This window comes from Cariama cristata, unplaced genomic scaffold, assembly GCF_000690535.1.
Source record: "Cariama cristata isolate BGI_N322 unplaced genomic scaffold, ASM69053v1 scaffold37224, whole genome shotgun sequence".
Classification (NCBI taxonomy): Eukaryota; Metazoa; Chordata; class Aves; order Cariamiformes; family Cariamidae; genus Cariama; species Cariama cristata.
The window spans coordinates 1-14512 of record NW_009611916.1 but is presented as its reverse complement, the minus strand read 5'-3'; the positions used below and the strand labels follow the sequence as shown (position 1 = coordinate 14512).

Below are 14512 nucleotides of genomic sequence, written 5' to 3'. Positions count from 1 at the left end.
GTTTTGCTAGAAAATTTGGGAGTCTCAGCCTGTAACTTTCTAAGACCACTCAAAGTGAATCATCAGTGACTAGCAAGCTTTAAAAATGAGATTCTTCTAAGTCAGCCAAAACCAGAAAACCAATCCTTCCCTCCCAAAAACACTTGAAACAAATTGCCAATTACAGCAATTATAATGATTTTTCATACATTAAGCTTTTTGTCTTTTGATTCTTAGTTAATTAGTTCTCCAGCGCTGAAGAGGCTTCTGCTGTAAATAAAATGTCTAATTTAAAGTAACGGAGAGAGGTAAAAAAGCAAATGATTCTCACACCCCCTGCCCCCATTCTCTTTTTCTCTCTCTCAAAAGGAGGAAAACTTTGCTAGAGAACCACTAACTTCCATGAGTGAGCTTCCTAGGCTGCAAATTAACAGTCCCTCCCTAACTCCCAGGAAGGCTCTGAGGATTAAAGTTTGTAAAATACATTGAACATGGAAAGGCCACTGTGAGGTAGTATCACAGCATTCCTATTACTTAGCTTATATCTCTGTCTTTTTGCAGAACTACTACAGCTTTTTTAACCCCATTTCACAAAGATTTCAACTCAACCTTTTATGAAAGGAGAACTATAAATAGCCTCTTAGATTAAAACCCTTAACAGCTGAGAAGGCTGGAAAGGGAGGTAGATATTATCCACCTTTCAGTACCACAAATTGGGGCTGGGAGGGCTTAATTACCAAGATATACTTAAGAACACACTAAGGGCTGCTATAAAAATTACTCCAATTACAGCAGCTCCACAGACATCGCTCCACCTGGGAGAGAGGCAACCATCACTTCTGTCTCTTTCCACATACCTCTCCTGTACCCCATGCTAATAAAGGGCATCAGGAACAAACAGCGGCTTCACGCCATGCAACAGTTCTGCTGCACGTGTAGAGTCCTTTCTCCCAGGTGGTTTAACAGAACCTTTCACACCAGGCAAGCCAAGGATTCTGCTTCTTTTGTTTTCACTTTGCAATCTCAAGGTGGAGATACACTGCTTGCATAATCTAAGGCAACAAAATAATTTCAGCCAATGTGTTAGGTTAGAAGTCTCTCAGGCAGAAAGAAAGACTTTTAACCCGTGTTTTGGATTTGAACGTGGAATTCATGATTTTGCATGAATTACAGACTCACTGTCCTGAAATGGGGAATTCATAATTTTCCTTATGATTTCATCTGTGATGATGTATTCTTATTTATGATGTCATTAATGATTTTCATAATTACAAATAAATGTGTAATTCACAATGAATGTTCAGGGAAATAATTTCTGTTAACGGTCAGCAAGTCCTTATGGTTTCAGTACTCCTGTGCTAAGCTCTTTGCAATGGTGCTCAACTGGATATTTGAAGTTCCTTCATATATTGTACCTGAAAACAGAAGAAAATAAATTAGAAGACTATAAAAACACACTGAGTATATGAAGAGAGACCAAGATATTGTTCTAACAGTCCAGTTAGAACATTTACAATTATGAAGTGAAGCTTTACTGAGCAAGTTCTAGAAACAGAATTAGAATAATATGTATTATTTTATATATATAATATTATAATACAGAAATGTTCGTATTTTATTATCTGCAACAATTAAAATACTCTTCTGCTGGTACAATGTAATGACAAGACCTTTTCCTGAAAAGCAATTCCAAAATAACCAACAAAAATTAGGTATTTACAAATGCTATCAGCAATAAAAGTTAAAGGGTAATATTGTTAGAAATGTCAAACTGTTAGGTCCAAGGATTATACTGGTAAACAAGGAAGTCTTGAAAACAAAACTCCACATAGATTCAGATCTTAAAGCCAAAGAAGGTATTTTCAATTTTTCTTGAACTGGAATTTTCTTAATAGAATGGGACACAAGGTGTGTGTCTGTATTTTATTGGTATCTAATTAAACATTTTAACTAGCCTTACAGACATGGATATTTATACCTAAAGTTTTGCCTTTGATTCAGTGTTGTTTACAGACTCAGGGAAAAAATATCTTTAAAAAATAGCCAGTCATTCATCCTCAAACTTTAATACTACTAATGCTATAGGAAATACTTGTTCAGAAACTCTCACTTACCTATCTTGCAGTCACGATAATACTTTTCTATTGGATAATTTTTTGTGAATCCAACACCACCCATCCATTCAATACATTTACTAGTGGTCAGTGTTGCAACCTATGCAAATAGTTTCAGAGTTACAATTTCAGGATTCAACTTCATGCAGGTGGTAGTAAATTTTATTCTTTGTAGCTATTTAAAGTAAAAACAAAACAGCAATTAAAGCAGTAACTAGAATAAGTGGGAAGAGGAAGGACTGTTATTTTTGTATTCACCTTATGCAAGCCATTTTAGAATAAAAACGACATTTTTCTAAATCAGAGGACATCACTAACCGTTATTGCAATAGTTCATATGCTGCACTATGAAAAAGACTAGCAGTGGTATGCAAGACAGCAATTAGAAAGAGGCAGTTTTGAATCATATTAAGACTCGCAGTTGTGACCAGCAGAGCTGAAATGGTCATAAATGAAGTCTCACCAGCCCCAAAAAGAGAATTCTGAGAAAATGAAATCTCTCTAGATGAGTGAAAATATTAATTCACTTTCTCTTTTAATGTTGTGGCTTGTTTTTCAAAATTTTATTTAGGGGTGTGAGCAATTTATTCTTTGGTGGCCTACTTTACATCCCATGCACGGACTGAGAATAAGAAACAAGAAAAAAGTACGTCCACAGATTTCACAGCAAAACAGGAATTAAAAGTTATACATTCAGTAACAGAAGAAACTTTTAAACAGCATTGAAAAAATTCCACTGAATAAAGAAACTGCAAGTTACCTCAGCAGCGTAGTATTTGGCCATGCTTGCCTCCTTTATGAATGGCCTTCCTGTTTCCACAAGACGGGCTGCGTTGTAGGTCAGCAACCTTGCTGCCTCCAACTGTGTGGCCACCTGGGCTATCTGATGTTGCATCCCCTGTAATAAGCATGCCACAAGTCAGAGAGAACCACTATCTACTACTTAACTGGAATTTCTAGCAAAAACCATTCTTTTCACCAAGGAACATACCTACACGCTAAAATAAAAATACAAAATCCAGATGGACTAGGAGCTCTGCATTCCTCTGCATCTATTGACACTGAAGTTGGGAAAACCTCTGGGCCACCAAAGTACTTTTAGGAACTGCACTCCCATTTTCTCCTTCCCTCTTCTTGGATTCAGGAGTACGGGGGAACTTCTTGCCTGACAGGAGGCTTCCAGCTGGACAGGAGGGTTACCTATTTGCACCCATGCATATCAAGGAAAATTTCAGCCAAATCTTAATGTCCTCCTCAGCACTGCAGAGACATGGGTAGGTCAAAGCTGTATTTTCATTTTGCAGGCATCTATTGAGAACATTCATACATCAACAAGGCTAGTTCCCTGATGAGCTTAACTGAGAAAGACTTGAAAACAAGTACTTCTTAAATAAGGCGGAGAACTAGCAAGGTGACAACTACTTCTTCCCATGTCCCGTAGCCATGAGACAAGAGTTAGGAGCAGCATCAAAGTATAGAGGACATGACTGATGAATGGATTCAAGGGGAAGGAAAAAGGTGATGGAGTTCACATCTAAATGGTAGGTATTACAGAAGAACGGGTTTATTTAAGGAGACCCAAACATTATGATTGAAAAGGAACATTTTGTAGCCTAACTTGCTCCTAAAACACAATGAAATCTTTCATCTTATCAGAATATTAACACTAAAATTTGCAAAAATATATATCCAGGTCAAAATAACAAAATGATTTGGCAATTACAAATTCCATTTCCCATTCAAAAGACGCAGTTCCAATCATTTCCTAGATATCTGTGGGGGCTTCCTAAAATTTGTATAAATTATGAGTAGCCCTAATGTTCCTTCTCTTCAGCCGAGATGTAGGTTTCTTTTAACAAGAAAATTACTATAGTAATTACAATTATATATCTTCCTTATTAAACTATACATCATTTTTGCAACAAAGAGTCTTTTTCGTTTTAGGATAGAGATACTAACATGAAAACTAAATGTCTTTGTATAACACAGGAAGTCTAATAATTCAATCAGTTTTCCTCATCTTTTTATAATTTCTAGTGTCTCCAGAAAAAGGCCTCCCCCTACACCTCATGAAAGGGTATAAATACTGGAACACTTTTAACGTACTATGATGTTGAAATCAGAAGACAAAGGAGTTCCTTGTGTATTATTTTCAAAGGCTGTCAATACGCTATCAAGGAAAAGGAGTTATGTCAATAATGTTTTGAAGTTTTAAATTACTTATATGGCACTTGCAAAGGCACATAGCACTGAATTGATACATTCTATGTGGCAGATGAATGGTCATCCGAAATTCTTTTGAAAACTTCTTCTCAAATATTGACAAGGAGAGACATGACACAAGGTGGAGCACAAATTATGCAAATCAGATTACTCATTTTACTGACTTCAGCTACCACAGCAACTACTACTTTCTTGGATGAAACTTCCCCTGGGTTCATTAACAAGTACCTGGAAATCGAATACGCTTTTCCCAAACTGGACTCTCTCCTTTGTATAGGGAATTGTATGGTCGAAACACCCCTGTGCCAGTCCTAACATCTGTAAGAAATAAGGCATTTGTTCAGTAAAAATTAATTAATTGAATGCACCCAATGGAGATGATAATAGTTGATCTTCTGGTCAGGCAGTTCACCCTTTTAAAAAGCTTGGTATTGACGAGAAAAGTTAAGTTTCCTTCCTACCTAGAGATTACTAAAACTTACACAAAGCTAAAATATACTCCAAGTTCTATACAGAATCTCAAGAGCCAGAATTTTACAGTTATTATACATATTGAGGTGAGTTACAACAACAACAAAAAAAAAGTTTGAGGAATAGGCCTATTTACCATACTACTCCATTCCTGAAAGAAACTTTCTTGCTACAGGCAAGAATTTTCAAGAATTCACAAATTCACAAATTTGTGAAAACACTATCACTAATTTTTGAACAAGCCTTATGAGTCAACTGTGGTTGCACAAATATTAAGTGTTTCTGGGAAAATTCTTAATTACATGGAAAAATGACTGTAAACTAAAGATCTATAGATCTACATTACACTATTAAAGGAAAAATAATTTGAATGATTCTTCAAAGCTATTTTCATAATCAAAATAATTTCTCATTTTATAGAAGACACTAGACGGTCAGAATTAGCAATTTGTTTGAGAAGTTAGAAAGTTAGTGCCGTGGAAGAATAGATAACATTTTGCCAGCATTTTCTAGAAAAAAAACCTCCACGGAACAATTTTAGAAGACCCATTGTCTTTTCACACACTCTCTTCACTCAGCAGCGAAAACAGCAAAACACAATTGTTATCTTGGAGGATAACATCTGGGAAGAATACGCACGAACATTTATAAAGAAGTAACTCGCATCTACCCTAGTGTCTCATTTGTTAGCCTAAAGAAACATTATGAAATCTGGAAAGTAAACTAGTTTTACGTTTTTTTAACTGTCAAATTTTGAGAAGTGTATTCCATTCCAAACAAGATAGCAAAGAAAGGACCCTGCCTTTCATACATCTTGGAATATATAGCTTTTAGTAAATAAGATCAGTTGGTTTCATATATATAACTACCATCCATTTGAACGTATTCTTTCTGCCTAGTTTCTTTTCCAGGAAAAACAAAGATAGGAAATTAGATCGGGGAAGCATCAAATCAGGGAAAAAAAAAAAAAAAAAAGGGAAATGAATGGCATGAAGAACTATCACAAAAGCAAGGTAATAGTAAAATTGGAATCTCGTAAAATTTTTCTAAGTCAAGACAGGATACTACAACACAGCAGTCAGCTGTCCATCAAGCAGCTTAGTCAAACTACTTTTAATGATGTACAATAGTGTATGGGTATTTTTGGACAGACCCACATATTAAGCTGAAAGCCAAGGGCTCCAGGAAGACAAAAACATGACTCTGACTGGGTTCAGACAGCTGATCCTTAATAATTTAAGGTTCTAGAAAAAACCCCACAACACATAGGAAGATAAGTATGTGGGAAAATAACATAAGAACATAATGCAGTCTGCTGCTAATCAGCTGTATTACCAGATTTGTTGCCGCCTTATATAAACTCATATAGATGAACCAAGTATATCAACTTCAGCACCTGTAACAATATATGCAGCTACCTTGCACTAAAACTATCTGAAACTGTTTTCACAGCCACAATTACATTTTATAAGATGTTCATTATCTTTTAAAACTATTACTACTGCAAAGCTAAATGCAATACTACAGGGCTTTAGAAGTGCTGTTCTTGTCCATTCAAGTACATTTCTCTTCATTCGAAGGTGCCAAGAAAGTAGTAACTAAGTTATAACAACTACCTGACCTTAACTTTTTACTTAGGTTATAAGTGTAACTAGGAGTAATTTAAGACTAAAATCCAGACGATGTATTTATTGCCAGACACTCTATATTATTTATATCTCTGGGAACGATGACGCCCATAGCCCCAGTTTTTAAATGCCGTATCGGACAAAGTTTAATCACAGATAATCTTCAGAAATGATGGAAAAGCAACCCATTTAGCAGCATAGTATACTGTCATGTGGAAAGTCTAAATTTCATGAGGATGATTACTTCTGGTCTGTCTGCAAACTAGGGCAAAAGATAAGGGAGACTGGTAGTGCAGACATATTACACTCTGTACAGCACAACTACATTCACAGCACAGTAGAAACAAAGAAAATATTATTTTCAAAAGTAAATTAAAAACATAAAAACTTGTCATAAGTCATTTTATTATAGGGCTGACCTGATTTCCGCTGAAATCAGCAGCAAACTGAGATTCAAATTGAGTTTACTGCAAAATACAGCATTTTGAAATAACTCCAAGGTCAGTAAATACTTTCCCCTAAAGGTGCAATTTTCAAACAACAATGAACTAGGACACTTCTGCTATATAAAAAAAAAATATTTATTTAAAAAATAAGTTGACTTTTAAAAGTAAATTGTTGCAAAAACATCAGTTAGCATAAGGTCACATTTGGCGATCCCATGCAATCACAGCTGGAAGTATTAATATCACGCATTTCAGTATGCTATATTTTCCAAAGCTAGCTTCCTGTGTAAAATAAATTTGCGTAACGGAAGATAAAAATGTTGATATATTTCAGTAGCAATAAGTTAACCTCCAAAGACAAACTAATTGCTATTTAATGTTTTCTAAATCTATTGCTTATGTCACTGAAAGAGAACTTTCCCATTTCCAGTTTAGTATTTTACTGTAATTTAGCTACAGGAATAGTGACATCTAGTGGCAATTTAGTTTTTAATAAAGTATTTTCTAAATAGTTTATTCTTATTAGCTTTAAATATTTTGTAAATTTCAATACAAATTCAAAGTTATATACTGGTTGTATTCAGTATTAAACAAAATTACCCACCTGCGCAGCAATACCTATTCTGCCGGTATTTAGCATTCCTATTGCGTACTTATAGCCTTGTCCAACCTGTCCCAGGATATTGGTCTCAGGAACCTAAATAACAAAACCACTCAATTATTCCTGTTCTATTCTGCTTTGCAACTGCTAGCAGGTTTCACAGGTGAATCAGTGTACATATTTTATTTAACATTCTTCATAAGTGAAGGCATAAAACATAAACCAGACATTTAATTCCTAGAATATCTGATTAGAACATTTCCTAATACATGTGATTATAAACTGATGATTGAGAAAAACTGTATCAAAATTTAAGAAACCCAACCCCCCTCAAGACTTCTGTGAAAGAATAGGGAGGAAAAAGTTAAAATACGCCAAACAAACAGTATGTGTAAGGAAAAAAAAAAATTGGGACTTTAGTTAACATTCTTTCCTTATATGTGGTCAAGTTCCAATTATACAAAAATTATGCTTCAATAGCTAAACAACTTAGAATACCTTAACGTTTTCAAACGTTACGGGGCAGGTAGAAGATGCTCTGATTCCAAGTTTGTCCTCCTTCTTCCCTACATGTAGTCCCTCTGTGTTGCGATCTACTATGAAGCATGTAATTCCCCTGTATCCCTAGGATGAATTAAAAAATAATAAAGAACTGTTTTTTATACCAATATCACCAAATGGTGGTCTAAATATCTCATTCCAATACTGAAATTTTACACCTGCGTAATACTATATTACTAAATAAAACACTGGCACTGTCATCTGTTCCCTCTATGTCTGCTAATTATGGTTTAACAAAGGCCAGAGATACCTTTCTATTAAAATATTCCATGTGGAAAACATAAGCAGAACAACCATAAGAGTTCTCTTGGTAAGACAGGGGACTGGTATTATGTAAATGAAACAGGACTGTGGTGCCTGTCTATACTAGAAATCACTGGGAAAGCAAGTTATTGCTGTGCGGTGAAGTTACTGCTTGCTGTTGGAATATATGTCACAGCCAAACAACGGACTGCAAGAAGACATCATGTATCTTTAGACCGAAGTAGTCAAACCCATCTGTCAAATGACTCTATAGGATGCAAGATTTTACTTAAGCCAAATTACTTCAGCTATTCTTCTCATGGAAGGCTGCATATATACCCTTCCTTCTAAGGTTGTCCAAATTAAGAGCACTGACTGATGAGACTGGCATCATTGGGAACTGTCCTTGAATATTCACAATGCAGCATAATTGTATTATAACAGACCTAATCTAACATCCAGGAATTGGTGCACACATTCTCCTTGTGATTCCAGTTTGCAGAACATTGATATCACTGTCTCTTCATTTTAGAGAGGTAGTGGGAATCTAATTAATAAAGTAGTCTGAAATCATTATGATGGTTGTTATCAAAAAGCTCAAAGAGTTGATCTGGTATTCAGGTAATGATCTGGACAGGACACTAAATAATGCATGTGACAACACATCGATTGTACAGCCAATCTAAATTCTGGCATCTCCCACATACAGGCTTACAATCTTCCCATCTTTGACACCTTAAACGACATTCTTGAAGTACAGTACAGTGATTCCTGATAGCTATCACTTTCTCTTTTTCCCTCTGTGTAATTCTTATTCCAAATTCTCTCTCCTTTCCACCACTCACTCTTGCTCCCTCAGCATCTCCCCCACCCAGAACCACAGCAGTGTCACTTATACAACACTACAAGGTCCATGAGACAGAAATGCGAGGTGGTCCTAGCCATGTTTCCATCTCTTCCTGTCCCTAACGTCCACAGCAGCTCCCCTCACTAAGAGGGTGACACTGAGAGGCAGGAAAAGTCCTGTGGTTCTTCTGGAAAAGTTGCCTCTTATTAAAGAGGAGGGTGCTGTTTCAATCTCACCTCAACAACAGCCCATCTCACCAAATGGGAGCTGCTAGTGCAGAGTGTACATTTCAGTACACAATTCTATACTGGTCCATTTTCTCATTTATACTGACATCAACTGTTATTTAATCTTTGAGCAGCAGTGACTTTTAATCTCCTTTTTGAATATTTAAAACCAAATTTCTAACTTTAAGCAGACAATGTATTGTATATTTTTAAAATGTTACACTAATACAGAAACAACTCCAGATTATACGGCAATGCACAGCAGTTAACAGACACTGGCTTATCAAATATATTTTCATTGTATGTAGTACTGAAATCACCTACCAGCTTGTGAAGAAATTAATAAAAATTCAGAAAGGGACACGATGTTCAACTGTTTGATACAATGAAAGAAGACCCCCTCTTCTTATTTAGTCAAAACATGAAATTTTAATTTTAAAAATAAATAACTTCAAGTTAAATTTTAAAGAAAGAGATACTGGAAGAAGTTTAAAAAATAAATAAAAGTTTTAAACAATTTAGTTTTGTATTTGATAATTATTCTACCATATTGGTATAGTACATTTTAAGGTCTGCAGTTCACTTTTCTGAATCTACTACCTATATCTAAATTGGTGACAAAACTTGAAACATGCATATTCAGCTACACATTTTTTTCACCTGAACATACTTTACTATAGTATACTTGTTAGTCTTCCAGTGCATGTAGCCTAAGCTCTATTTTGCCTTTTAACAACAGCAACTTGTCAGTTAAGTCAGAAGGGTTGGAAAGACTTCGACTATCTGTTTCTCCCTTACTCAGAATAATACCAATGCATGCTGTGCTCTTCATCTAAGCAATTATGATGCTGACATTTTTATTTTCCCTGGTGGGAGGAATGCATTAAATTGTTCAGCAAGTTCTCAGGTTTTGTTGGGAAATATTTTTAAAGGTTTGCTGTCAGCTAGGAAAAGGTGCAAAGAATACTGACCTTTAACATCAGATTATTAATATAAAATCCACAGTTTCATATATCATCAGCTGTCACTGAAATGCAACTATTCTTTAGCAACTTACTAAGGATGGATCTGTATTTGCCATCACAAAGAAAACTCCTGCGTGTTCTGCTAAGCTAATCCACATCTTTGAGCCATTGATAATATAGTAGTCTCCTTTCTTTTCAGCCCGAGTCTTCAAAGAAAAAGCATCACTGCCAGATCCAGCCTCCGAAAGACAGAAACTGCCTATCTGTCAATTGAAGGGAAAAATTAATTGTCATTTCTATGGAACATATAGGCACGACATAAAACAAATTCTGCAATGAAAATAGTTATAAGCAAGCACAAGTCTCTTAAATTCAAACATTTCAACCTATTGCATCAAAGTAACTAATTTTCAGAAACGGAGATTAAGAAGAAACATTACATAATTACACGTCTCTCAAAGTCAACTGCTTCAAAGTTCTTTCCCACAGTAAATTAAATTTTAATGAAAATAATAAGCACCTTTCCACTTTTACCTCTCAGCTACTGATGACAGGATGTATCTGTATCACCACAGATCTCAGCTCTAACCAGTGCTGCAAAGTTCACACAGAAAGATATTTTCCAAAGCTGCAGTCACACATTTAGTCACTGAAAAAAACACCCCACTAACATTACTTAACTATTAAAAACTGTATTATAGTTTAGTAAAGTGAGGCTTTAACTCACTGTATCTTTAGCCACTCTGGGCAAGTAAGTTCTCTTCTGTTCTTCTGTTCCATATGTGGTAAACAACTTATTTATTAGTGTATTTTGGAGTTCACATAGAAGAGCTACAGTTGGATCAACTTTGGCCAATTCTTCTACCACCAATATGACTGAAAAAAATGAAGCTCCAGTTCCTCCATATTCTTCCCCAAGCTCAATACTCATCAGCTGAAATGTAAAAGATGCAAACGTATCAATCTGATAGTTCCTGTCAACAACTTGTTAGTCCAAGCTGATACTTAAGAGATTAAAATAAAACCCACAGAATGTAGGTGTTTCCAGATCCTTTCCCAAAGACCTGTTTTCCTTCAATACCCTTAATAAACTAGCAATTCTTCACAGAAATTGATAGTCAATTCATGCAAGAAATAACTAACATGTGCAGTATATAGGCCAATCATCACCCTAATTTGATTACACTTTCCAGAACAATTGCAATCTCAACAGAAGTCTAACATTTAGAGTTGCCATTGTATAAAATGACATTCTAAACACAGATAAGCTTCGGGTTTGATAGCAGGAAAGGCTAAAATTGAATCCAGGAGTGAACACCAGGGTATCTGCAACACAAGTCCTCGTAGTTGCCCAGTAAGGACATAGAGGACTTCTGATACCTTCTTCCAGCAACACTTATCAGAGTCATGACAGTTCTAGCATTCTATGCAATTATGCTTATCCAACTGAAAAAAAAAAAAAAGGCAGGGAGGGGAAGACAAGGGAAGACAAGGAACGCAGATATAAGATGAAAAATGTGGTATGGGAGAGGGAGAGATGGAAAGACTATTACAGTAAAAGATGGAGAGTGATAGTGCAGTAAAAAAGAAAAGAAAGTTGCCTTGCTATTGATAAATCTAAAATTTTTGATGATGCATTAGTTCATTTGAATTATATCCCTCAATCTTTTAAACTAAAAATCTGAAAAGCGCACAGCTAGATTCATACAATGATGTCACTTTCTGAATAAAAGATTAAGTAAAAGTATGCAGACCCCTTGCTCAAACAATCCCTGTATAACAGAGTCTTCCATTTTCGAATTCTCATCCATTTTTTGCACCAAAGGTGCAACTCGTTCCTGAGCAAATTTTGTCACTGTAATGAAGAGAAAAAAGAAAGCGTGTAAGTACTCTAACACTCTCCTTGAAGATCAATATAACAGTGATGTGGTACTTCTGACAGGTTATGCATGTACTCCCTGACTCTCCCAGACAAGTTAATAAAAGGACAAAAAGTTGCCCAAGTGAAACAAGGAGATGTGTCACAAGGCTCAATTATAATTGCTTTCTGAACTCAGCTACAACTCTCTAAACCGAAAGAAATACTTCCTATAAATTCAGAACCATTGAAAGCATCTCAGCAACACTTATGTAACATTGGTTGACCAAAAAAATTACAGAAAATATTCCAAATACATCCCTTATTTGGTTAGCTGTATCACATTTCGTTATAAATTAAACCTGCAGTTTGGGAAGATGGTCTCAGGCTTTCACACATGTTATTTTAAGTGCACAGAATCCTGTAAGGCTGTTTCTGTTTAATCGGAGCCTTTTATAAGCTCTCTCCCAGATCTGCAGGTCCTCACGCTTTCCCCTTTGCTCTGAGGATCCCTTCTGAAACATTGTCTTCTTCATGCAGGCCTGGCTGCATTGCAGACGCTCACATCACATCTGTTGCCATTCTGGGTATACCTGAAATCTCTGAAAACCATCGGGAGCAGTTAACTGTAGCTGAACTAAACACTTCAGAAAGGGCACGAGTCAATGCCAGGCAACTTCACTTCTGTGACAGCAACAGTTTTAAAACAGTTAACATTTATTTATGCAGAGTAAACTGCACAGTGGTATGTGGAACTGTGCTATGGTAACATGGAAAAAGAACACCATGTTTTTCTCTTGTGAACTAAAGCAGTTTCAAAATTAAGCGCAATCCTACACAGCAATCTCAACATTTAACTAGAATTAAATAATGAAAAGAAATTTTTAAGCTAAAAGTTCCCTGCTAGTTAGACATTTCTGAATTTAAACTATACAGATAATAGGTACCCATGTTTTTCAGCATTGTCTCCTCTTCGGTGAATGTCTGAAGAGGACCACAGACAACTCCATCACTGGCTAGATTTGGCATGAGTTCTGATTTGGAGGATCTAAAGACACATGGAGAAGCCCTCCAAGGAGTCAAGTATGCTGGCATATTTCTTTTCAGCTGTTGACAATAAATACAGAACATTCAAACAGTTAACAGAATATGTATTTGTATACAGACAGCAATACACAATTTTACCCAGTCTTTTTATTCTGTAAATGATTATGAAATATAACTTACATTCAATGTCTAGTTTGAAAGTTTTTGAGAAGATATAACCCCCCCAGTGACCTACGAGAAAATACCTTTTAATTACTCTTCTTTTAAACCCAAACAATTTTCTTTCTTGAAGTTTGTTAACGCAATGTTATTCTACAAAGTATTCACAAACATTAATTTTAGTCAATTTTGGTGTTTACAGCAAATAAACCCTGCTGATAGTATTTATTTTTATAGACGATTTTGCAAGTCTGCTGCAATATTCACAGTGGTAAGTGTATATTTTGATAGAATTAATATCTTCATTAACAAATATGGTAAGAGTAAATGTGAAATAGACATCCCAATGTTTTTTACAGAAGATCTGTCAACTTTAAAGATAGACTTAGCTTTCTCCCTGGTTTTCTAGGGACCAGCAACTCTTGGTCCTAAAGCAATCTGACAGTGCTTCGTCTGGATTATTGGTATTTTTCTGTGAAAGGGCGAAACTTTTAACAGCACTGTGGATTTCTGTATTCAAACTGAGTTCTTATCCACCACTTAATGATTTTCAGAATGAGCACACATTTCATAGACAAAGCCCTGGCATCTGAGTGTCTCTGTATAGTTGATTTCTATATAGTTAGTTTAAATCCTATAGTTAGTATGTTGATAGTACTATGTAACTAATAATTAATGTGTCTTATTTGGTTGATTTATTTCAAAAGTACAGGAAGGAACTAAAATTGAGTCATTTATGCTTAACCTCTCCCCATTCATCCATGATATTCAGCAATTTCAAATGACACCAAGAAGCATTGGTTATCCAGCCAAGAGAGCACAAGTATTACAGAGCATTTTACTACAGGGGCAATGGCATTAAGCATACGTGGCAAAAGTCATAAAAATGAGAAGAATAGACAGTGGCTTTTGGGAGCAAGCTATGCATAGTGATTGTTAGGTGGGTGGACATAGATAATGTGACAGTTTTGTACCTTGGAGACCTGTAAACGACTTAGTGTTCAAAGACTTGAACCTGATCTCTTTCTATGACAAGGTGACCAGCTCAGTGGATGAGGGAAAGGCTGTGGATGTTGTCTACATAGACTTTGGTAAAGCCTTTGACATAATTTTGCACAGCAGTCTCCTGGAGAAACTGGCTGC

General features: G+C 35.7%; 1 protein-coding gene across 1 annotated transcript; it reads right to left on the bottom strand.

Moving 5' to 3' along the window:
* Positions 1-1096: 1096 nt before the first annotated feature.
* On the bottom strand, positions 1097-13266 carry ACADSB (acyl-CoA dehydrogenase, short/branched chain). Its single transcript, XM_009698414.1, has 10 exons — positions 13111-13266; positions 12060-12160; positions 11033-11239; positions 10398-10568; positions 7961-8086; positions 7466-7558; positions 4545-4634; positions 2854-2991; positions 2094-2193; positions 1097-1394 (listed from the first exon to the last, which is right to left on the bottom strand). Exons 1-10 carry the CDS (start codon positions 13256-13258, stop codon positions 1324-1326), a joined length of 1245 nt encoding a protein of 414 aa, XP_009696716.1. The 5' UTR covers positions 13259-13266; the 3' UTR covers positions 1097-1323.
* Between the last annotated feature and the right edge of the window lie 1246 nt (positions 13267-14512).